Source organism: Entelurus aequoreus, linkage group LG26, assembly GCF_033978785.1.
Source record: "Entelurus aequoreus isolate RoL-2023_Sb linkage group LG26, RoL_Eaeq_v1.1, whole genome shotgun sequence".
NCBI lineage: Eukaryota > Metazoa > Chordata > Actinopteri > Syngnathiformes > Syngnathidae > Entelurus > Entelurus aequoreus.
The window spans coordinates 2,320,455-2,348,026 of record NC_084756.1 but is presented as its reverse complement, the minus strand read 5'-3'; the positions used below and the strand labels follow the sequence as shown (position 1 = coordinate 2,348,026).

Below are 27,572 nucleotides of genomic sequence, written 5' to 3'. Positions count from 1 at the left end.
ACATCAGAATCAGAATCGTTTTATTGCCATTGTTTGAGAACGGGTTCACAAACTAGGAATTTTTCTTGGTGCAAACGTGCAACATAAAACACATATAACACATATTTGGTAATAAAAAGAGCTGTGACTGAGCTATCAGATAGACTTAGAAGGGATTCAAATGAATTGAAGGAGCTGCTGTTAGGAGTTCTTGTTCATTTGCCTGATGGCCGAGGGGAAAAAACTGTTCAGGTGGCGGGAGGTGTGGGTCTGGATGGAGCGTAGTCTCCTGCCTGAGGGGAGAGGGGAGAATAGTGTGTGTCCAGGGTGAGAAGTCAGCTGTGATCCGACCCACGACCCATAAACATATATACTGTATGTATACACACACACATATATATATATATATATATATATATATATATATACACATGTATTCATATTGTGGGAATCGAGATAATGAAGCGAGAGAGCAGTAGTTCTGATTTGGTGAGTTTATTATCAGACTTCCTTGAACAAAAACTTTTACCTGGAAGTGTCTTCCTCTATATGTGGTCACATGGTCACATCCGGTCTAGCCACCAATCACCAATCTGGTGATGAGAAGAAATATAATATTATAAATACATATGTTCACATATACATACATACAGTACATACATATGTATGTACGTATACATATACGTACATATACATTTGTATGTATACTTACAGTATATGAATGTATGTATACATATGTATGTATGTATACATATGTATGTATGTATGTATACATATGTATGTATACATATGTACAGTATGTATGTACCGTATGTATATATGCATGTATACATATGTATGTATGCGTATGTATACACATGTATGTACTGTATGTATATGTATACATCCGTATGTAATGTATGTATACATATGTATGTATACATATGTATATGTATGTATGTATACATATGTATGTATGTATACATATGTATGTATGTATGTATGTATACATATGTATGCATGCATATGTATGTATGTACTGTATGTATGTATACATACATCGTATACATATGTATGTATGTATGTATACATATGTACAGTATGTATGTACCGTATGTATGTATACATGCATGTATACATATGTATGTATGCGTATGTATGTATACATATGTATGTACTGTATGTATATGTATATATCCATATGTAATGTATGTATACATATGTATGTACTGTATGTATACATATGTACAGTATGTATGTATACATATGTATGTATGTACACATATGTATGTATGTAATATATGTATACATACGTATGTACTGTATGTATACATATGTATGTATACATACATATGTACAGTATGTATGTATACATATTAAAGATTAAAGTACCAATGATTGTCACACACACACTAGATGTGGCGAAATTTGTCCTCTGCATTTGACCCATCCCCTTGGGGAGCAGTGGGCAGCAGCGACGCCGCGCCCGGGAATCATTTTGGTGATTTAACCCCCAACTCCAACCCTTTGTTGCTGAGTGCCAAGCAGGGAGGTTATGGGTCCCATTTTTATAGTCTTTGGTATGACTCGGCTGGGATTTGAACTCCAACCTACCGATCTGTATATATACATATATACATACATATGTATGTATGTATATATGTATGTATGTATATATGTATGTATACATATGTATGTATGTATATATGTATGTATACATATGTATGTATATACGTATGTATGTATTCATAAGTTTACACATATAATATGTGTATACATATTTATATATATACCTGTATATATATATATATATATATATATATATATATATATATATATATATATATATATATATATATATATATATATATACACTACCGTTCAAAAGTTTGGGGTCACATTGAAATGTCCTTATTTTTGAAGGAAAAGCACTGTACTTTTCAATGAAGATAACTTTAAACTAGTCTTAACTTTAAAGAAATACACTCTATACATTGCTAATGTGGTAAATGACTATTCTAGCTGCAAATGTCTGGTTTTTGGTGCAATATCTACATAGGTGTATAGAGGCCCATTTCCAGAAACTATCACTCCAGTGTTCTAATGGTACAATGTGTTTGCTCATTGGCTCAGAAGGCTAATTGATGATTAGAAAACCCTTGTGCAATCATGTTCACACATCTGAAAACAGTTTAGCTCGTTACAGAACCTACAAAACTGACCTTCCTTTGAGCAGATTGAGTTTCTGGAGCATCACATTTGTGGGGTCAATTAAACGCTCAAAATGGCCAGAAAAAGAGAACTTTCATCTGAAACTCGACAGTCTATTCTTGTTCTTAGAAATTAAGGCTATTCCACAAAATTGTTTGGGTGACCCCAAACTTTTGAACGGTAGTGTATATATATACACACACATACTGTATATATATATATATATATATATATATATATATATATATATATATATATATATATATATATATATACACCTCATGATTGTAGCTGAGATAGGCTCCAGCGCCCCCCGCGACCCCGAAGGGAATAAGTGGTAGAAAATGGATGGATGGATGGATATATACACACACATATATATATATACACACACATATATACTGTATAAATATATATATATATATATATATATATATATATATATATATATATATATATATATATATATATATATACACACAGAGACTGAGCACCATAATGTTGGCACACACTCAGCCAGTCATTGCTGCACAAGGCCGGCAGGCGAGAGAGGAGCCTTATAGCCGTTTAATGGCCGCTGAGTGTCCTGTAGTTTCATAATGGAGGGCTAAACCGGTCAATGGTCCTCATCCTGGAAGTACTGTCGGTTGTACCGTAAAGGCAGATGATTTGTGTACAGTCGTTGCTCATCGAACAGTACAACAACATCGATATTGTGATTTGTGTTTAGTCGACACGTCACATAAACACAAGCAAATATTGCATTTGTGGAGTAAGTGATGCTTGGAAGCAAAGAATGTGTGGAGCAACATCAGACATAACAAGAATATGTTTATAGGCTTAGTTAATGAAAGATGGATGTATGGACACACACACACACACACACTATATGGACCACTTTGGTCTATCATCCTACGTCTTTGGTCTTCTGTTTGACGTTTTCAGCATACAATGTTTTGAAAAGGATCAGGTTTCACACACCAGAATACTGAAGTGTGTTACTTGTAGTTCAAAGGCACCTCATTCAGCAATCAACCAAAGTGTATTTGAATAGACCTTAAGTACAAGGGCCTCAAAGATAAAAGCAGTCCCAGACCATCACACTTTGATCCTTAGTACGATGTTCTCTCTCGGAAATGCTGATTCACGCCAAATTCTACTTTTGTCTCGTCAGTCATAGAATATTCTCCCCAAAGTCTTAGGAATTTTTTTTTTTTTAATTGTGTTCTTTATGGTCAGCAGTGGTTTTCACCTTGGAGCTGCCACGGATGCCATTTTAGCCCAGTCTCTTCCTCACGAGTTGAGTCATGAACACTGACCTTAACTGAGGCTATAGGAAGGCCTGCAGTTGTGGTGGATGGTCCGAATCTTAAACAGCAACAAAAGTGATTTTAGTACAAAAGTTTTATTTACCCATAATCAAAAGTACAGAGTTGGATTGAGTTGTCCATGCAGACAGACAACGTCCTCCGGAGGACTCGAGAATCAAGCAAATCACCCATAGCCCTTGTCACTTGGCCATTTTATCTGTTTCCCTCATGCGTCAAGGTCCTGTTGTTTTGGACCTGTTTGTTTTGCAACATCCTTGAATCCCTTAGTCATAATAGACAATCAAAACATTTTGTAGAATGGTCAGGTCGACTGTTTATTCAACTTTCACCCATATATGATCCTTCCATGGTTCAGATTCAGAATAGAAAAGAATGAAACGAGCAGACATTCTTGACAGACACGAAATATAGTTCAAAGGTCAGAAAGTCCACTACAAATCCCCCTTCCAGGGTTCTAGAACCCTAGACCATACCAATTTCTGATGTAGGCCACTTACTTAAAAATCTCTACCACAGATAGAGGCAAAAACCCCAATGTTTTTATACAAGGTGAAATTCCTCTATGACCCTTTACGGAGCGATCGATGTTACCAGCCTGCAGTAAAACTATATCACAGAACAAAATTAGTGGCCTACCCTTTGATTTAGTAAAATGGAATAACAGAATACTTTGATCATGAACGTCAATGAACATAATTAGATGAATATATATACATATATATATATATATATATGCTTATTCAGATGTATTTCCCATTAATGATCAATCAAACAAAATCTGTTTTAAAATGAATATAGACTTATGACTGTAAGCTGTTGCAGAATTCTTTTTCCGGCATTTGCAATGAATGTAGTTACCAATATTGTTGATTACCAATTGATTTTGAACACAAAACTGATTTTCGTATGAGTCCATGCTCGATTAGTGCTCGTGTAAATGGCTCGTGGTGCCTCAGGCTGGTGGCCTGCCGACACCTCGTTGGGCTTTTGGCTGCCTTGGTGAAGAAGGAGATCCACTCAAACAGTCTGGCTCTGTCTCTCTTTGGGGTGTGGCTCTGTCCATCGGGCAGACTGTGCAGTGGCACGTGCGCGCTGGCCGCTCTGGGGAAGGCTGAGGTAGAGTTGGAGCTGTTGGGGCTTTGGGGAAAGCTGAGGTAGAGTTGGGGCTGTTGGGGCTTTGGTCCAGGCCCTCGGCTTGCTTCAAGGCCTCCTCGCTGCTCGACACCTCCCTCCACAGCTGCTGGAGGTCCGATGGACACATCGTGGCTGGCAACCTTAGTCGTTCTCGTCATCGCTGGCAAGGTGTTTTCTCTCCTCTGAAGTTCCTCCCAGTCAGGTATCGGGTGTTGTCTCTCCTCTCCCGATTTTGACCCTGCCCCTCTCGGCGGGTGGAAGGGAATCTGGAGTGGCGGCTGTCATCCTCGAATCTGCACAGAGGAACTGGCACACAAATTCTGCATTTTGTAAACATACCATTTTGGTCTCACGCTGATTCCGCCTTCCTGGGAAGGCTGATCTTGTGACTGAGGATGATAACCTGCTTTCTTAAAATAGGTGCCGTTGTTTGACCTAATCTTTTTGGGGAAACCATGTCGGGATATTAGATCATTCACAAAACATTGAATTACTGAATTGGCATCCTCCTTTGTGGTTGGGGTTGCTTCCGCCAACCACTGTAATTGTCAACCCAAATCATTACGTACTTTATCCTTGTACCGGATTGATCATATCAATTAAATAAAAACCTTTACACGCTCAAACTTGACACAATCCAAACTCACCTCCCCCCTCTGTCCCTGAAAAAGGGACAGTGTTAGTCGTAGTAGTAATAGTATTAGTAGTAGTAGTAGTAGTAGTAGTAGTAGTGGTAGCACTTTCAGAAACATCCAAGAAAAAGAAAAGGCAGCTGATAGTCAAGCGCAGCAAGAATAGAGGTGGAGGACAGGTCATGTTTGAGGTCAATGTTTGCTTTTGCAATAGTAATTTGATATTTTACAACACCTAGTGAATTATTGTGGCCCAGTCTCTTCCTCATGAGTTGAGTCATGAACACTGACCTTAACTGAGGCTATAGGAAGGCCTGCAGTTCTTTGGATGTCGTCCAGGGTTCTTTTGTGACCTCCTGGAGGTGCTCTCGGGCTCATTCTTGTAGGCCAGGCACTTCTGGTTTACCGCTGTTTTCTTCATTTGTGAATAACTATCTCACCGTGGTTTTCTGGCGTCCCAAAGCTTCAGAAATGGCGTCAATGACTGTATTCCACATCTGTTCTTGAGTTTCTTAGAATCGCGGCTTTTCGACATCTTTTGGCCGACTTTATTTTGTCAGACAGGTTCTATGTAAGTGATTTCTTCGTCGAACACGTCTTGAGGTAATCAGGTTCGGGTGTGGTTGGTGACATTGAGCTCAGATTTCTACAAAACCCCAAAGCAGTGAAGTTGTCACGTTGTGTAAATGGTAAATAAAAACAGGATACAATGATTTGCAAATCCTTTTCAACCTACGGTATATTCAATTGAATAGACTGCAAAGACAAGATACTTAACGTTCAAACTGGTAAACTTTATTTTTTGCAAATATTAACTCATTTGGAATTTGATGCCTGCAACATGTTTCAAAAAAGCTGGCACAAGTGGCAAAAAAGACTGAGAAAGTTGAAGAATTCTCATCAAACACTTACTTGGAACATCTCACAGGTGAACAGGCTAATTGGTAACAGGTGGGTAACATGATTGGGTATAAAAGCAGCGTCCATGAAATCCTCAGGCATTCACAAGCAAGGATGGGGCGAGGGTCACCACTTTGTCAACAAATGCGTGAGCAAATTGTTAAAGAACAACATTTCTCAACAAGCTATTTCAAGGAATTTAGGGATTTCACCATCTACGATCCGTAATACCATCAAAAGGTTCAGAGAATCTGGAGAAATCACTGCACGTAACATTGAATGCCCGTGACTTTGGATCCCATCAGTGTGTAAAGGATATCACCACATGGGCTCAGGAACACTTCAGAAAACCAGTGTCAGTAACCACAGTTGATCGCTACATCTGTAAGTGCAAGTTTAAAACTCTACTATGCAAAGCGAAAGCTATTTATCAACAACACCCAGAAACGCTGCCAGCTTCGCTGGGCCCGAGCTTATTTTTTGTAAAAAAAAACCATAATTAATCGAGAGGAGCCAGATGAGGTGGTTCGGGCATCTGGTCAGGATGGCACCCAAAAGCCTCCCTAGGGAGGTGTTTAGGGCACGTCCGACCGGTAGAGTTGGGTAGACTATGTCTCCCGGCTGGCCTGGGAACGCCTCAGAATCCCCCCGGGAAGAGCTGGACGAAGTGGCTGGGGAGAGGAAAGTCTGGGCTTCCCTGCTTAGGTTGCTGCCCCCGCGACCCGACCTCGGATAAACGGAAGAAGATGGATGGAAAAACATAATTAGCCACAATTAATTCATGATTTAAGAAAGGTGCCAATTACGTTTTCACCTGTGAAAAGTAGCATTTAAATCATCATTTAAAAACGGCATTTTGTGTTTACTTTGGTTATCTTTCTAATCTACAGTATATACTTGTTTTTATGCTATCTGATCTTTCTATGTCCACTACTTGCAGTGCATATCCTACCAAGTCAGTCCTACACTGTTTCAATGCCCATTTCTCTGATGATGCAATTGATGACTGAAGTCCTGATATCAACCAAACCCTCCTCATCCCACCCCCCGGATTGTAAATAATGTAAATAACTCAATATATATCCTCTGATGATTAACTTGTGTGATGACTATATTATGATGATAGTATATATTTGTACCATGAATTGATTTACGTGGACCCCGACTTAAACAAGTTAAAAAACTTATACGGGTGTTACCATTTAGTGGTCAATTGTACGGAATATGTACTGTACTGTGCAATCTACTAATACAAGTTTCAATCAATCAATCACATTTAAATTAAACATTAAAGTGGGGAATGTTAATGGCACTGTAGCTCAGATTTTAGTTGCAATAATTATAGATATTTTAGTTTTGTAACTGATAACCCCGAATTTCCCTCATTTTAGACGTCACATACTCCAGAATTTGCTCCAAACCTCCTTTCTGTCTTGTCATGTTTATGCAGTACTTAGAACTCGCCACAAGATGTCACTGTTTCACTGTGTGTTGGTTTGACATTATTTCGGACGTCCTTGTTCGCAAGCAGGAAATGAACGATCACGTTTGACTGACTCAACCTTTGAGCCAGCGCATGTACAAGGGAGGAGAACCTTTGATGGGTTACATTCATAAATGTAAACCTCTGAGTCGCGCGTCACATCCTTGGAATGCTGTGGAAAAAAAGGTTTCAATGCGGAATGTTCGTCTGAAGAGGTAGGAATCCTCAGCTTCCGGGTGTTTCCTTTTAAAGTCACACAAGCGCGCAGTAACCTTATGTTGCCATGGGAGACCACGCATGCGTGTTTTGGGTGGAGGTCTTCCGTACGTCATCAAGCTCGAGGTGGCGATTTCTTTGTAATTCACCCCAGAGATTGTCTGGCAAGGAGGCACAGCTCGCCCTTTGTTGTGACTGCAGTGGAATGTGTCACGACAATAACATCAGGTTGCTCCGACACCATCACCGCCATAACAACAAGACATGTCGGTCTCCTCCCACCACTCTGACTCATTTGTGGCTCTTCTTCATTCCTGAATAGATGGAAAACAAAAAGTAAACAAGGGCTTTCCCTCTCGCTGTGATTCAGAGGGATTACCCTCTTTTTTTCCACGCGTCCTCTTGAGGACACACCCATTTTATGGGCGACCACGACATTAAATAATGACTACATTCACGTACAAAATACGTTTGTATCAACACCCGAACGGATGCAATGCACGATACAATAAGTGAAGTTAAACATTAACGAGCTTTATCTGCCTCCATTGTCTAAGAGGATTTGAGGAAGCCGGCAAACGAAAGGGTCAAGGCAACCGCTGTGTAAAAAACAACTTCCTGTTTTTGTCCTTCAAAGTAAAATGTGACTCACGCGAGCGCTGACAAACATCGTCGTCACTAAAAACATGGAGAGGTGATCATATTTGTCTTTCATTTATATATATATATATATATATATATATATATATATATATATATATATATATATATATATATATATATATATTTATATATATATATATATATATATATATATATATATATATATATATTTATATATATATATATATATATATATATACATATATATGTGTGTATATATACAGGTATGTGTGTGTGTGTGTATATATACATAATAAGTGTGTGTGTGTGTGTGTGTGTGTGTGTGTATATATATATGTGTGTGTATAATATATGTGTGTACATATATGTGTATATAATGGTAAATGGGTTATACTTGTATAGCACTTTTCTACCTTCAAGGTACTCAAAGCGCTTTGACACTATTTCCACATTCACACATTCACACACACATTCACACACTGATGGCGGGAGCTGCCATGCAAGGCCCTAACCACGACCCATCAGGAGCAAGGATGAAGTGTCTTGCTCAAGGACACAACGGACGTGACGAAGTTGGTAGAAGGTGGGGATCGAACCAGGAACCCTCAGGTTGCTGGCACGGCCACTCTCCCAACTGCGGCACGCCGTCCCACGCATATATATTTACTTATATACATATACACATATACAGTATATACATACAACCATATATATATATATATATATATATATATATATATATATATATATATATATATATATATATATATATATATATATATATATATATATATATATATATATATATATATATGATTGTTATGGTACTGTTGCAATAAATTATTCGGTTTCTAACGTGCTTTCAAGCTAATTTCTACTCAGTGTGGTCATCATTGTTATGCTAACTTCTGGTAATCTGTCAGTAAATCATAGCAACGATGTCTGAATTGAACATTTATAAAAATACTAAGAGTTAAAGCAAATATTTTTTTGACCCTCAAAATCAGGAGTGGACCTATTGTACCTGTTTCAATAACGTGTGTTTACATTTCTGACAGAACATCCAAGAACGTGTCTACATGTCATGGAATGTCATCATATCTGTGATGACAGGCAAACTTTCAGGGACAAATGACTCCTAAGTATGTGATTGAAACCCAACATTGCAACACAAAATTGTGCAATCACAGGACGTTCTCCCTCAGCTCTGAGAAGACAAGACTTTGATACAAAGTATCAAGTATTTAGTGAAAAAAGTCAGCTTTATCGGACATTGGTGTGGTTTCTTCCATCGGAGGAAGTCCAATAATTCACTGCTGATCAAGGAAATCATCTGAATCCCGGTAAGTTGTTCAATCTTCTAGAAAATTCACTTTATTTCACTTCTTCAATTTTGTCTGATGAGTTAATCTAAAGTCATTTGAAATATTTCTTCAATTATTTGTTGACCTATTTGCTTATTCCTTATGTAGAAGTCATCCAAAGAATTCCAAGATTCATCTGCATTTTGGGTGTTTTTAATAATAAAAAGCTGTAATGTAAGATGTTTTTGATACCTCATACATATATCTGTAAACACCTAAATCATGCAGCAATATGTGTTAGAGACTAATGCTTCGGGTTTTACATTGAAGGCAGCATCTTCTCACTTCCTTTTCCATTGACGCCAACTTGATGACTGTTTATTTTTTTCAAGTTACTACAGGAGGAGGAGTTGAGAGAGCAAAAGGCATCTCTGTTTCATCAGCTGCTAGTTGGAGGAAGACTTTCTTCTCTGCAGCCCGGTTGACATGGAGGAGCTACTACTACCACTACTACCAGGAGTACTACCAGGACTACTACCAGTACTAGCGACTACCAGCACACAACGCAAGATCACTTGTGTGCTCGTCTTCTTTGTGGTCTTTGTGTGGAGGTCAGAAGGTGAGAACAAAGGTGAGCATCATTCATTCAAGGTTTGGTTCTTCACAATCATGTTCACACCATCAACATCCATAAAATATTTCAGTAAAAACTCTAAAAATAAGTGTATTTATTTACAAATCAATATCATCAATGCTGCTCCAATTAGAATCAATGTGTTTTAAATTGTTTATTTATTTTTGGGTTTTTTTGCGAGAAATTTAGGGTTGCACGTGTCAGGTATTATAAAAAAAAAAAGTTTTGTTAAAATCTCTCGAACATTATAATAATTAAAGTTGTTTTTTTTAGATTCATTAAGAGAGTTAACAATAAGTTGTACTTTTTAATAAAACATTTTAAATTATTTATTTGTTTTTGCGAGAAATTTAGGGTTGCATGTCAGGTATTAGAAAAGAAAGTTCTGTTATATCTCTCAAACATTCTAATAATTTATAAATGTTTTTAGATTCATTAAGAGAGTTAACACTAAGTTGTAATTTTTAATAAAAATGTAAATAAAAAAACCAAACAATTTACGTTTGTTTTACACTTGCTAAAATATTTACCACAAAATTAAATTCTATTACTTTTTATTAAAAAAAAAAAAAAAAAAAGAATTTGGATTTAGTTTTAAAGTTTTACAAACTAAAACACACACACACACGCACACACACACACACACACACACACGCACGCACACACACACACACACACACACACACACACACACACACACACACACACACCCACACACACACACACACACACACACACATTAAATATGTGTTTTAAAAGAGTTAATACAAGTTTTTTAATTGTTTAATTACTTCACATTTTCTTGTGAATTCAGTTTAAAACACATCTCACTTTTTAAGAATGTATTGTTAAATCACTTTTGAACAGCTTTAACATACATTCACATAAATTAATGAATTGAAAAAGACTCTAAAATGTAACGCCAAATTCTACTTTTCATTAAAACATTAATTACATTTTTGTTTAAAAAATTAAAAAAACATTTTTTTGGGGGTGTGGGATAAAAAAGTTTTTAAAAAACATGAAAAAAACCCAACATCAATTATTAAACTCTTAAAACATTTAACACTAAATTCTCTTTTAAAATGCATTTAATTGTTTAGATTAATTTAGTTGTTTTTGTGGGTTTTTAAGAATCTATTGTTAAATCACTTTTTTTTAAAAAGAAGTAATGTGTTGTTTATTTTTACCATTTTTAGGAGATTCAACATAAATTCACTAAAATATTATTTTAATAAAACAAATCAATTTAAAACAAAAATGAAAAAAATGACAAAAAAATGTAAACATTTTTGTTATTCATCATTATAAAAACATTTATACCACAACAACAACAACAACAACAAATATATGGAATTGTACTAAATGCGTGTGGGTGGAATTTCGAGTAAACTCTTTCTGGGAAACAAACTCTGAACTGCACTTTTATATTTATTATCTTGACTGTTTTTTTAAAACTTTTTTTTCCTCCTCTATTTATTATTTGCCATTTTTAAAGAAAGCCTGTTTTCCTTTCAGATGACTGTAAAAGCAGATATTAATATCTATCTATCTCAGATTATATCTTCTAACTGTAACAACCCCAGAGCTCTGTTCAAAACTATTAACACTGTCATTGATGCTCCCAAATCGGTTGGTTTTGATGCTTCTTTGGAATTCTGTGAAAATTGTCTCCATTTTTTCACTGACAAAATTGTGTCAACTAGAGCCAGTTTATCTCAGCCTTCATATGACCCTTCGATTCCTCTGCATTTCTTTTCTGTTTTCCATCAGTTTGAGCCGGTGTCCTTTTATTTTCTAAATGACACAGTTAGTCATATGAAGCCCTCTGGTTCTCCTGCAATTTAAGTGGACCCCGAAGTTGAAAAACTTATTCGGGTGTTACCATTTAGTGGTCAATTGTACGGAATATGTACTTCACTGTGCAATCTACTAATAAAAGTCTCAATCAATCAATCAAAAAAGCCCTCCCACCTCGCCTGTTTAAGGAGGTACTTGCTACTATTGGATCAAGTGTCCTTAACATTACCAATAGTAGCCTCTCTTCCGGAATAGTACCAGTAGAATTTAAACATGCAGTGGTACGACCTCTACTTAAAAAACCAAGCCTCGACCCCTCTCTCCTCTCTAACCTTAGACCTATCTCTAATCTTCCATACATTTCCAAAATATTAGAGAAGGTTGTCTACAGTCAGTTGTTGCCCTTCTTAGAGTCCGGTTTCAAAGCCCTCCACAGCACAGAGTCAGCGCTTTTAAAAGTTTCTAACGATATCCTCCAGTCAACACATTCTGGTAAATATGTTGTCCTGGTGCTTTTAGATCTGTCTGCTGCGTTCGACACCGTCGACCACGCCACCTTAATCACTCGTCTTGATAACTGTGTGGGCATTAAGGGCGCCGCCCTCAACTGGTTCCGGTCGTACCTAACTGACAGGAGTTTTTGTGTAAAAGTAGACAGTTTTATGTCTTCCACAGCTCCTTTACCACATGGGGTCCCCCAGGGCTCAATCCTTGGCCCAATTTTATTTGTGCTTTACCTTCTCCCCCTTGGTTCTGTTTTCAGGAAGTACGGTATTGCATTTCATTTTTATGCCGATGATTGCCAGATTTATTTTCCCATGGCACAAAATACCACGGTCTAACGTCTTATTGACTGCCTGCACGGCATCAAAGCCTGGCTTTCAGTTAACTTCCTGTGCCTAAATGAAAGCAAAACAGAAGTTGTGTTGTTCGGTCCAAGTCGCTCTCCCTCCCCCAACGTTGACCTCGGCACTCTGTCCCCGTATCTTAGTGACTGTGTCACAAACCTAGGGGTAAAGTTCGACTCAGATTTTAAGTTTGAAAGACAAATCAGCGGCGTCGTACAAAAAACTTTTATCAACTACGCCAAGTAGCGAAAGTGAAACCGTTTCTATCAGGACATGATCTGGAGAAATTAATCCACGCCTTTATCTCGACTCGTCAAGACTACTGCAATGCCCTGTATTTAGGCATTAGCCAGGCCTCCCTCGCCCGCCTGCAGCTCGTGCAGATCTCTGCTGCTTGTCTGCTAACACAGACCCGCAGACGTGAGCACATCACCCTTATATTAGCATCCCTTCACTGGCTCCCTGTGCGTTACCGAATACATTTTAAACTCCTACTATTTGTTTTTAAATGTCTAAACAACCTCGCTCCAACATATCTCTCCGACCTCCTTCAGCCTTACTGCTATTGACGGTCCCTGACACAAGGCTGAAGTTAGAGGTGACAGAGCTTTCGCCGCTGCTGCTCCCAAGCTCTGGAACGACTTACCTTTGAGTGTTAGACAGGCCTCCTCTCTTCCTCTTTTTAAATCACTCTTAAAAACATACTTTTATTCCATGGCTTTTAACACTGAGTGATCTCCATCCTGCTATGGCGTCTCACAATGCACCTGCTGTGAACCTGTTTTTATGTTTTATTTATTTATTTTTTATTGTGCTCTGTTTGTGTTGTGGTGTGCTTGCTCGTTTCTCTTGTGTTATCTTTTAACCTGCCCATTGTACAGCACTTTGGCTACTCCTGTGGTAAACATTTTTAAATCCATCCATCCATCCATTTTCTACCGCTTATTCCCTTCGGGGTCCCGGGGGGCGCTGGAGCCTATCTCAGCTACAATCGGGCGGAAGGCGGGGTACACCCTGGACAAGTCGCCACCTCATCGCAGGTCCAACACAGATAGACAGACAACATTCACACTCACATTCACACACTAAATGTGCTTTATAAATAAAAATAAAGTTGATTTGATTTATTATTAATACGGTCAACAAAATAAGACATAATAAAACAATAATAATAATACGTAATAATACAATAATAATACATAATTATACAATAATAATACCGAATACAATAATAACAGATAATAATAATAGAGAATAATACAATAATACATAATACAATAATACCACAGAATAAATATAATAATAATACAGAATAATACAAGAATACATAATACAATAATACCACATAATAAATATAATAATAATAATACAGAATAATACTATAATAATACATAATAATACATAAGAGTACAATAATAATACAATAATCTATAATACAATAACAACACATAATACGATACTAATAATACATAATAATGCAATAATACACAATAATACAATAATAATACATAATAATACAGGATAATACAGAATACAATAATAACAGAGAATAATACAATAATAATACAGAATAATACAATAATACATAATACAATAATACCACAGAATAAATATAATAATAATACAGAATAATACAATAATAATACATAATACAATAATAATACATAAGAATGCAATATTCTATAATACAATAACAACACATAATACAATAATAATACATAATAATACAATAATAATACATAATAATACAATAATCCATAATACATAATACAATAATACATAATAATACAATAATAATACGGAATAATACAATAATAACACATAATAATGCAATAACACATAATACAATAATAATACATAATACAATAATAATACAGAATAATACAATATTAAAACATAATACAACAATAACACAAAATAATAAAATAATAATACAGAATACCTGTAATACAATAATAATACATAATAATACAGTATAACACTGAATAATACAATAATAATACATAATAATACAATAACAACAATACATAATAATACAATTATAACACATAATTAGGGATGATACTCGAAACCGGTTTTCCCAGTTGTTCGATAAGAAAAGAACCGAGTCCTCAGACTCGAATCCCTTTTTGAGAACCGGTACCCGTTATCGAGACCACTATAGTAAAGAAAAAGAGTTGGTTCTTTATTCGAATCGCTGGGAACGAATCCCGTCCCAACCAGAAATGCCCCGTGAGACATCACAAGAAATTATGTCACGTAGCTCAGTCATTAGGCGCAGATAGGGAAAGCAGAAAGCGCTCCAAGGTGTAATAAAGTTCAAAACCAAAGGTATAATTCAATGAATAACTTTACTGAGAGATTTGAGCAGGGTACAAAGTCAAACACATGACGAACACTTTTACGACCAACCGGAAACATAGCAACCAGGCTAGCAACGCACCTCCTTTACGGCAGCTGTCGCAACGTTCTTAAAGCAACCGCAGCACATACATATATATACAACATATCTCCCTTTTTTAACTTTTGTTTTTCTTTCCTTGTAAACAAAACAAAATCACACTGTATATCTGTTGTCTGTCTAATTATAAATAATGCAGACGAGGCGTGTTGGCTGAGTTCTTGACGTTTACTTTCACAGCGTGCTCATAACCTCTTTCTTAGCTGCCGGGTGAGACAAGAAACACCACTTTTCGGGGCTACCGCGCATGCTCGTCACTCCCGTTGCATGCTGGGTAGTGTAGTTGTTATATTCCCTAGCTCATAACATACCATCACATCTATCTATCTATCTACCCTATAAAGAAATAATGTTAACTCAATAAAGTATATATCTTTTTTAGCTTTAACTTTTCATTTTTTAGCATTGTAACCACATTTGCAAGCAACCTTTCTCTTCATAGAATTTTCTTTCAATAAAGAAATAAAGTGCAAAAATGTCAAAGCATCATAACAAACAGTTATATCAAATAGCAGAAAAAGTGCACTTTTTGGAGAGCTGTATTTTAAGTTTTGTGCCCAAGGGACTGATTTTATTTAACACTATATTATTATTTATACACCTATAGTGGTCACAGAGACAGGTTGTTTTTGTGTTACTGTATATATTTTTGTTCCTGAAAAATCCCACTTAATATACTTTGGGTAACAACAGTCAATATTTATTTATTTTGTTTAATTTTTTTAGGTGGGTAACAGTCAATATTTATTTATTTATTATATTTTATTTTTTTTCTTATATAATAAAAGTGAGCTTTTGTTAAACCAAATATTGTGTGTTTTTTTCCATATACAACAACCTATCTGGACTCGATAAGAGAATCGATAAGGAATCGGTTCGATAAGAGGATTCGATAATAGGCTCGAACTCGATAATTTCTTATCAAACATCATCCCTACACATATACAGCAATAAAAAAAAACGTATAATACAATAATAACACTGAATAATACAATAATAATACATAATAATACAATAACAACACATTCTCATACAATATTGATACAGAAAATACAAAATTAACACACATAATACAATAATAATATGGGCTGCTTGCAGGCCCATAATAACACAAATCCCAACCAGTCCCAGCCCAGCAACATTTTGAATAGCAATCAACAGAGCAATTGAGAAGACACAAACATGACAAAAAAATCCAAGGAGTCAAACAAAAATGAATGATGTAAACAACAGTGTCAATATCAATTAGAATTACAACATCAAAAATATTTAAAAAAACAAGCAAACGAAAAGAAAACATTGTTATAATGACTTACTTGCACTGCCATCACGTATAAAACAATAATAAAAATGAAGACTAATGCTATTGTGTTTGTCCTGCAGCCAACTGTCCCAGACCGTTCCAAGGAAATCACAAAGTCCTGAGTCTCAAGTCGGCTCTGGTCAACTCCTTCGAGGAAGGTTCCAGCGCCATCATGGAGTGCGGCACTGGCTTCGTGCTGGAGAGCGGCTCCGGCTCCATCACCTGCCACGACGGGAACTGGACCCAGCTGACTCTCACTTGCAAAAGTGACGCTCCTCTCCTTCACCACGGTAACTGTTGCCATGACGTCAAGTCACACTTGTTTGTCCGCCCTCAGAGAAGGACTGCGGGCCTCCCACGCCTCAACCCAACATGACCTTCAACATCAGCGGCACGCTCCTCGGCGACGTCATCAAGGTCACGTGTGACGAAGGGTGAGTGGAGAAATGCAATAAATACAATATTTTTGACGTATTAGCACATAAATACTTGTTATAATTCCATGCACTGCACGCAATTCATCTTGTTCATGCTCCAGCTGCCCTCCTTCAACATTGCAACATCTCAAACCTCTGGAATGTTCCTCCAATGTTTCTCAAAGCAGAATACTGCAGCAATCATTCAAAAGCATGTAACTCAAAATCATGTAAACACAAGTAGTAGAATGTAACATAAATACCAGTGGTAGAATATAACGTAAACAGAAATGGTAGAAAGGAGGACATGTAACCTTTATTCGGTTTCCACAGTTACCGCATCAGAGGATCCAGCTACAAGGAGTGCTTCGCTGCAGGCTGGAGTGGAATAGGCAGCTGTCTAAGTAAGTAAATACTTCTACTTCCAATCAATAACTTAACGTCACCATCTTCTCAGACGTCACTTAAAATCATTGTTTCTGTCTTTCGCTACAATAATTAGTGATGTTTGCAGAGTGACAAATGTTCTTTAAAATCAGTATTCTTACTGCTATGCCAAACGCGAACAAAAAAATGGTAACTTACTGCCACCATCCTCTCAGATGTCACCCAAAATTGTTTTTTCGGGGATTAGCCGAAATAAATCATTTTTAATGTTTGTAGAGGACATGTCAAATATACTTTAAAATCAGTATTGTTATTGCTACACCAAAAAAACAATCAAATTCCAATCAATATTAACTTACCGCCACCATCCTCTCAGACTTCACCCTAAAGCATTTGTTTCTTGCTTTAGCTGAAATAAATAGTGATGTTTGCAGAGAAGACATGTCAAATGTGCTTTAAAATCAGTATTGTTATTGCTATGCCAAAAACAAACAAAAAAAATTAAAACCAATGGTAATTTACCGTCACCATCCTCTCAGATGTCACCCAAAATTTTCATTTTGTGGATTAGCTTAAATAAATCAATTTTAATGTTTGCAGTGACATGTCAAATATAAGTATATTTGACAAATCAGTATTGCTATTATTACGCCAAAAAAAACAATCAAATCAATATTAACTTACCGCCACCATCCTCTCAGACGTCACCCAAAATCATTGTTTTTTGCTTTAGCTAAAAATAATTAGTGATGTTTGCAGAGTGACATGTGAAATGTTCTTTAAAATCAGTATTCTTACTGCTATGCCAAAAACAAATAAAAAATAGTAACTTCTGCCACCATCCTCTCAGATGTCCCCCAAAATTGTTATTTCTTGGATTAGCTGAAATAAATCATTTTTAATGTTTGTAGAGTGACATGTCAAATATACTTTAAAATCAGTATTGTTATTGCTACACTAAAAAAACAAACAAATTCCAATCAATATTAACTTACCGCCACCATCCTCTCAGACGTCATTGTTTCTTGCATTAGCTAAAATAAATAGTGATGTTTGCAGAGTGACGTGTCAAATGTGCTTTAAAATCAGTATTGTTATTGCTATGCCAAAAACAAACAAAAAAAATTAAAACCAATAGTAACTTACCACCACCATCCTCTCAGATGTCACCCAAAATTGTTATTTTGTGGATTAGCCGAAATAAATCATTTTTAATGTTTGCAGTGACATTTTAAATATACTTTAAAATGAGTGTTGTTATTTATTACTACGCCAAAAAAAACATCAAATCAATATTAACTTACCGCCACCATCCTCTCAGACGTCACACAAAATCATAGTTTTTTGCTTTAGCTAAAATAAATAGTGACGTTTGCAGAGTGACATGTCAAATATCCTTTAAAATCATTAGGATCATTTTTAATGACAAAACAATGAAAATATTCATATCAATAGTAACTTATCGCCTCCATCCTCTCAGACATCACCCAACATATTTATTTCCTGCTTTAGCTAAAATAATTAGTGATGTTTGCAGAGTGACATGTCAAACATCTTAAAATCAGTATTGTTAAATCTACGCAAAAAAACCCAAAACAAATCTAATCAATATTAACTTACCGCCACCATCCTCTCAGACGTCACCCAAAAATTCTTTGTTTCTTGCTTATTAGATAAAATAGTGATTTTTGTCAAATGTCCTTTAAAATCAATATTGTTATTGCTATTACAAAAACAAACAAAAAATAATTAAAACAAATAGTAACGTACCACCACCATCCTCTCATATGTCACCCAAAATTGTTATTTTGAAGATTTGCCGAAATACATTTTTTTTAATGTTTGCAGAGTGACATGTCAAATATCCTTTAAAATCAGTATTGTTATTGCTACGCCAAAAAAAAAAAAAAAATCAAATCATTTATAACTTACCTCCGCCATCCTCTCAAATATCACCCAAAATTATTGTTTCTTGCTTTGGCTGAAATAATTAGTGATGTTTGAAGAGTGACATGTCAAATACTCTTTAAAATCAGTATTGTTATTGCTATGCCAAACACAAACAAAAAAAACATTAGTAAGTTACCGCCACCATCCTCTCAGATGTCACCCAAAATCATTGTTTCTTGCTTGAGCTAAAATAAATAGTGGTCTTTGCAGAGTGACATATCAAAATGTCCTTTAAAGTCAGTATTGGTATGCCAAAAACAAACCAAAACAAATTGTAACTTCCCTCCACCATTCTCTCAGATGTCATCCAAAATAAATCATTTTTAATGTTTGCAGAGTGACATGTCAAATATTCTTTAAAATCAACAGGTTTACTGCAATGCTAAAAACTACAAAACAATTCAAACCAATAGTAACTTACCTCCACCATCCTCTCAGATGTCACCCAAAATTGTTATTTTGCGCATTGGCCGAAATAAATATTTTTTAATGTTTGCAGAGTGACATGTCAAATATATTTTAAAATCAGTATTGTTATTGCAATGCCAAAAACAAAAACAAAAAATGTAATCAATAGTAACTTACCGCCACCATCCTCTCAGACATGACCCAAAATTATAGTTTCTTACTTACACTAAAATTAATAGTGATGTTTGCAGAGTGACATGTCAAATATCCTTTAAAATAAGTTTTGTTATTGCTTATCAAAAAACACAAACACAAAAAAATATTAACTTACTGCCACCATCCTCTCAGATGTCACCCAAAATGGTTATTTTGTGCATTTGCCAAAATAAATAATTTGTTTAATGTTTGCAGAGTGACATGTCAAATATCCTTTAAAATCAGTATTGCTATGCCAAAAAAATAATATCAAATGTGAAGTGAAGTGAATTATATTGATATAGCGCTTTTCTCTAGTGACTCAAAGCGCTTTTGTCAAGACATGGACTAAGATGCAGTTTCCTGCGTGTGTTGCTTTCCCGAGATGCAAACGAACTGAAGCCGACATGGCGTGCAGGTGAGGACATGTTTAATATTTTAACTCAAAAGGGTACAAACAAAAAGCGCTCACAGCGGAGGTAAAAAACTTGACTATGAAAACAAAAGGCGCGCACAAAGGCGGAGAACGATAAACATGAAACAAAAACTTACTTGACATAGAACTGTGAACATGGCATGAAGCAAAACGATGATAACGTGCAGAGCATGAATATGATGTCGCCAGAAAGACCAACAGAAAACAATGGACTTAAATAACACAGACATGATTAAAGGCCTACTGAAATGAATTTTTTTTATTCAAACGGGGATAGCAGATCCATTCTATGTGTCATACTTGATCATTTTGCGATATTGCCATATTTTTGCTGAAAGGATTTAGTATAGAACAACGTCGATAAAGTTCGCAACTTTTGGTCTCTGATAAAAAAAAACCTTGCCCCTACCGGAAGTAGCGTGACGTTGTCAGTTGTTCACTCTCTCATATTTTCCTATTGTTTTCAACGCAGCTAGAGCTATTCGGACCGAGAAAGCGACGATTACCCCATTAATTTGAGCGAGGATGAAAGATTTGTGGATGAGGAACGTTAGAGTGACGGACTAGAATGCAGTGAAATACATTTTTTTTCCCGCTCTGACCGTAACTTAGGTACAAGCTGGCTCATTGGATTCCACACTCTCTCCTTTTTCTATTGTGGATCACGGATTTGTATTTTAAACCACCTCGGATACTATATCCTCTTGAAAATGAGAGTCGAGAACGCGAAATGGACATTACAGTGCCTTTTATCTCCACGACAATACATCGACGAAGCTCTTTAGCATCTTTAGCATGAGCTAACGTGATAGCATCTGTCTCAAATGCAGATAGAAACAAAATAAATAAATCCCTGACTGGAAGGATAGACAGAAGATCGACAATACTATTAAACCATGTACATGTAACTACACGGTTAATAGATCTCAGCCTGGCAAAGCTTAACAATGCTGTTGCTAACGACGCTAAGGCTAACTTAGCAACCGGAGCTCACAGAGTTATGATAAAAACATTAGCGCTCCACCTACGCCAGCCAGCCCTCATCTGCTTTGCTCAGCAACACCCGGGCTCACCTGCGTTCCAGTGATTGACGGCGCGACGAAGGACTTCACCAGATCATCCGTGCGGTGGGTCTGCTAGCATAGGCTAGGCGTCTGCTAGCATCGGCTAGGCGTCTGCTATCCGAGTAAGTGGTCCTTGTGTTGCTACAGCCACCTACAACGTTCTTCTTTGCAGCCTCCATTGTTCATTAAACAAATTGCAAAAGATTCACCAACACAGATGTCCAGAATACTGTGGAATTATGAAATGAAAACAGAGCTTTTTTGTATTGTATTCAATGGAGAAGGCATACCTCTGTTCCTCGGGCTACGTCACGCGCATACGTCATCCTTCGAAGGCTTTTTCAACCGGAAGTGTGGCGGGAAATTTAAAATTGCACTTTATAAGTTAACCCGGCATGTGTTGCAATGTTAAGATTTCATCATTGATATATAAACTATCAGACTGCGTGGTCGGTAGTAGTGGGTTTCAGTAGGCCTTTAACGACAGGTGCGTGACTCAAAACGTGAAACAGGTGCGTGACATGACAGGTGAAAACTAATGGGTGACCATGGAAACCAAACAAAACAAGGAAGTGAAACCAGGAACTAAAAAAAGAGTCCAAAAACCAAGCAAAACAAAAACATGATTAACACAGACATGACAGCTTTACATAGTGAAACCCAATATCTAAGTTACATTTAAACCAAATCAATATTAACTTACCACCACCATGCCCTCAGATGTTACCCAAAATCATTGTTTCTTGCTCTAGCTGAATTAAATAATTAGTGATGTTTGCAGAGTGACATGTCAAATATCCTCTAAAATGAGTATTGTTACTGCTATGCCAAAAACAAACAAAAAAATCTAACCAATAGTAACTTACCGCCACCATCCTCTCAGATGTCACTCAAACTCATTTTGTTCCTTGTATTATCCAAAACAAGTCATTTTGGATGTTTGCAGAGTGACACGTCAAATATTCTTTAAAATCAACAGGTTTACTGCAATGCCAAAAACTACAAAACAAATCCAACCATTAGTAACTAACCACCACCATACTCTCAGACAGGGGCGCCGCTAGGGATTTTGGGCCCCATGAAAAGAATTTTTACAGGGCCCCCATTATTTTTTCTGTATTATAATTTCATCATCATTAGGGGCCTCTCTGGGCCCCCCTCCATCATGGGCCCCTATAATCCGTCTCCTTTACCCCCCCTTTTCGGTGCCCCTGCTCTCAGACATCACCCAAAATTGTTATTTCGAGCATTGGCCGAAATAAATAATTTTTAATGTTTGAAGAGTGACATGTCAAATATACTTTAAAATCAATATGGTAATTGCTACGCCAAAAATAATAATACAATCAAATCAATAGTAACTTACCTCCACCATCCTCTCAGATGTCTCTAAAAATCATTGTTTCTTACTTTAGCTGAAATAAATAATTAGTGATGTTTGCAGAGTGACATGTCAAATGTACTTTAAAATCAGTATTGTTACTGTTATGCCAAAAAAATAAATCACATCAATATTAACTTACCACCACCATCCTCTCAGACGTCACCCAACATCTGTTTTTCTTGCTTTAGCTAAAATAATTAGTGATAACATGTCAAATATCCTTTAAAATCAATATTGGTATTGCTACGCCAAAAAAATTTAATCAATATTAACTTACCGCTATTAGCTCGGGTGATAGAGTGGCCGTGCCAGCAACTTGAGGATTCCAGGTTCGATCCCTGCTTCCGCCATCCTAGTCACTGCCGTGCGTCCTTGGGCGAGACAATTTACCCACCTGCTCCCAGTGCCACCCACACTGGTTTAAAAATGTAACTTAGATATTGGGTTTCACTATGTAAAGCGCTTTGAGTCACTAGAGAAAAGCGCTATATAAATATAATTCACTTCACTTCACATCCTCTCAGATGTCACTCAAAATCATTGTTTCTTACTTTAGCTAAAATAAATAATTAGAAATGTTTGCAAAGTGAAATGTCAAATAGAATGTAAAATCAGTTTTGTTATTGCTATGCCAGAAACAACAAAAAATAAATCCAAACAATAGTAGGTTACCGCCACCATCCTCTCAGAAATCACCCAAAATCAGTGCTTTTTGCATTATTTGATAAATAAATAAATAAATAATCAGTGATGTTTGCAGAATGTCAATCAACTATCCTTTAAAATCGCATCAATTGTAACTTACCGCCACCATCCTCTCAGATGTCTCTCAAAATCATTGTTTCTTACTTTAGCTGAAATAAATAATTAGTTATGTTTGCAGATTGACATGTCAAATGTACTTTAAAATCAGTATTGTTACTGTTATGCCACAAAAAAAAAATCACATCAATATTAACTTACCACCACCATCCTCTCAGACATCACCCAACATCTTTTTTTCTTGCTCTAGCTAAAATAATTAGTGATGGTTGCAGAGTGACATGTGAAATATCCTTTAAAATCAATATTGTTATTGCTACACCCAAAACAAAAATCAATATTAACTTACCGCCACCATCCTATATAGCTCGGGTGGATGAGTGGCCGTGCCAGCAACTTGAGGATTCCAGGTTTGATCCCTGCTTCCGCCACCCTAGTCACTGCCGTTGTGTCCTTGGGCAAGACACTTTACCCACCTGCTCCCAGTGCCACCCACACTGGTTTAAAAATGTAACTTCGATATTGGGTTCCCTATGTAAAGCGTCTTGAGTCACTAGAGAAAAGCGCTACATAAATATAATTCACTTCACTTCACATCCTCTCAGACGTCACTCAAAATCATTGTTTCTTACTTTAACTAAAATAAATAATTAGAGATGTTTTCAAAGTGAAATGTAAAATATCATTTAAAATCAGTTTTGTTATTGCTATGCCAGAAACAACAAAAAATAAATCCCAACAAAAGTAAGTTACCGACACCATCCTCTCAGACGTCACCCAAAATCAGTGCTTCTTGCATTAGTCGATAAATAAACAAATAAATAAATAATCAGTGATGTTTGCAGAATGTCAGTCAAATATCTTTCAAAATCACATCAATAGTAACTCACCACCACCATCCTCTCAGACGTCATCCAAAATCATTGCTTCCTGCTTTAGCTGAAATAAATAACTTGTGATGTTTGCAGAGTGACATGCCAATTATTCTTTAAAATCAATAGTGTTGTTGCAATGCCAAAAATAAAATAAAAAAAATGACATCAATATTAACTCACCACCACCAGACCTCTCAGATGTCACCTAAAAATCATTGTTTCCTGCTTTAGCTGAAATAAATAACTTGTGATTTTGGTAGAGTGACATGTCAAATATTCTTTAAAATCAATAGTGTTATTGCAATGCCAAAAAAACAATCACAATTCACTATACATTTGATTTTTAGACATACATTTTCTTACATACGAACCTTTCCTGACTTCATTTTTTGGCCACACTGGCCTGCATTATCGTCCTAAATTAACAGGATTCTTGCAACCCAACACAACAACAGAGTGTCAGGTTCAAACACTGATGATATCTATTAAACAGCCAAGAAGCAAGGAATCAGGCAGAGACAAAGTTACATTTTTCTCAATGAGGAGAGACGTATTGGGCTGTACACCCAGTTACAGTTCCAACCTACGCTCTAAGGCACAGCCCACGTGCTCCACTATTTATTCGGGAGGTCCCTGGTTACATCACTGAGGCTGCTTCTGAAGGAAGGGGGATAATTTCAGCAGCCCCAGTTAGACACAATATATGATTATTCAGAAATGGAAATGTGCTGACACTCGTGATATCGCCCTGTCTCTGCTTTGTCTGCGTCAAGGTACTCGATGTTTGCCCTTGGCAGTCAGCAGGTCGGGTCTGGACACACACTGATACGAGACGACTCGCAATCCGAGATTGCAAGTTGTCCCGTTGCACAGATAGAAAAGTACAACTTCAGCACAATTGATAATAACTATAGCAATGGCCTTTAAGCATAAGAGTTGTGTGATAACTTATACATAATTATTCTAACATAGAGAGACAAAGAGAAAATATTCGGCCGGAATATGTTAAAAAAACAAAAAAAGAGGACTTTTGATCTTTCCATCCCTGCTCAAAATGAGTAGGACTCTTGCTGTATATAAAAAAACAACAACCCTGAGATGAGTTTTTTGAAAGTGTGATGTTGGATCGTCTCCTCTCAGCTATTACCTGCCCAAAGCCTGCAGAGGTGACCAACGGCAAAGTCTTGTGGGACTCTCAGGACCTGCCAAAGTACGGCGAGACCCTGCAGTTTGAGTGTGATGGCGGCTACACGCTCACTGGGGAGCGCAGCCTCGTGTGCGGCAAGGGCGGCAAATACCAAGCTCCGCCTCCTCAATGCAAAGGTAAGCACAGACTGATCAGGTAATGTCCGTTTGTCACCATTTGATGTACCTTCACACTGGTCTGGACCAAAAACTCTTCTAAGTTCTACTTGGTGTACACTCTGATGGATACTTATACACACGTGGAACTTAGAGAGGACTTTTTACCAGGAGGGATTCAACAAAGCCTTTGCTGGGATGTTAGAAAACGAATCAAGTCTTTTGAACGGTTCTTTTAGGCGAACCATGAACACCAACTCACAGTTGAGTCGTTTGTTTGCGAGACTTTTTTTTGGGTGCACATGCAGATACAATTGCCCTCGCTGCAAAATGAAATCATGACCCAACATCACAAAAGCTATTTTGCGCGTTTGCACGTCTGTTACTACATTGTATACAAAACACAAAACCAGTTGTCACGTTGTGTAAATGGTAAATAAAAAGAGAATACAATGATTTGCAAATCCTTTTCAACTTATATTCAATTGAATAGACTGCAAAGACAAGATATTTCATGTTCACACTGAGAAACTGAATTTTTTTTTGTGCAAATAATCATTAAAGGCCTACTGAAATAAAAAAAATGTATTTAAACGGGGATAGCAGATCTATTCTATGTGTCATACTTGATCATTTCGCGATATTGCCATATTTTTGCTGAAAGGATTTAGTATAGAACAACGACGATAAAGATTGCAACTTTTGGTATCTGATAAAAAAAAGGCTTGCCCCTACCGGAAGTAGCGTGACGTAGTCAGTTGAACATATACGCAAAGTTCCCTATTGTTTACAATGATGGCCGCATGAAGTGAGAGAGATTCGGACCGAGAAAGCGACAATTTCCCCATTAATTTGAGCGAGGATGAAAGATTTGTGGATGAGTAAAGTGCAAGTGAAGGACTAGTGGGGAGTTGAAGCTATTCAGATAGGGAAGATGCTGTGAGAGCCGGGGGTGACCTGATATTCAGCTGGGAATGACTACAACAGTAAATAAACACAAGACATATATATACTCTATTAGCCACAACACAACCAGGCTTATATTTAATATGCCACAAATTAATCCTGCATAAAAACACCTGCGTGTTTGTTATGCTAGATCCTAGATCCTAGCTCCTCTGCTAGCTCCTAGCTCCATAGAACACGCCAATACAATTCAAACACCTGATCAACACACACAATCACTCAGCCCAAAAGACCGTTCACCTAACCCAAGGTTCATAAAGCTTATATATTTTTAAAAAGTTACGTACGTGACGCGCAAGTATGGTACGGTACGTGTTATGCTAGCTCCTAGCTCCTATGCTAGCTCCTAGCTCCATAGAACACGCCAATACAATTCAAACACCTGATCAACACACACAATCACTCAGCCCAAAAGACCGTTCACCTAACCCAAGGTTCATAAAGCTTATATATTTTAAAAAAGTTACGTACATACGCAAAAAAAAGTTGCGCACATACGGTCAAGCGATCAAATGTTTAGAAGCCAAAGCTGCATACTCACAGTAGCACGTCTGCATCTTTGTCATCCAAATCAAAGTAATCCTGGTA

At 36.8% G+C, this 27,572-nt stretch overlaps 1 protein-coding gene across 2 annotated transcripts in view; it reads left to right on the top strand.

The window, feature by feature from the left end:
- Nucleotides 1-7,716: 7,716 nt before the first annotated feature.
- Nucleotides 7,717-27,572, top strand: part of im:7151449 (complement decay-accelerating factor) — a 32,934-nt gene continuing 13,078 nt past the window's right edge. Inside the window, exons 1-7 of one of the 2 annotated variants that reach the window (XM_062038336.1) lie at nucleotides 7,717-7,864; nucleotides 9,548-9,832; nucleotides 10,186-10,412; nucleotides 16,920-17,105; nucleotides 17,177-17,273; nucleotides 17,589-17,659; nucleotides 25,857-26,039. In XM_062038336.1, the coding sequence (XP_061894320.1) occupies nucleotides 10,280-10,412; nucleotides 16,920-17,105; nucleotides 17,177-17,273; nucleotides 17,589-17,659; nucleotides 25,857-26,039 (670 nt within the window). In that variant the 5' untranslated portion in view covers nucleotides 7,717-7,864; nucleotides 9,548-9,832; nucleotides 10,186-10,279. Of the gene's footprint in view, nucleotides 7,865-9,547; nucleotides 9,833-10,185; nucleotides 10,425-16,919; nucleotides 17,106-17,176; nucleotides 17,274-17,588; nucleotides 17,660-25,856; nucleotides 26,040-27,572 lie in introns of both variants that reach the window. The other variant, XM_062038335.1, reaches the window with a different exon arrangement.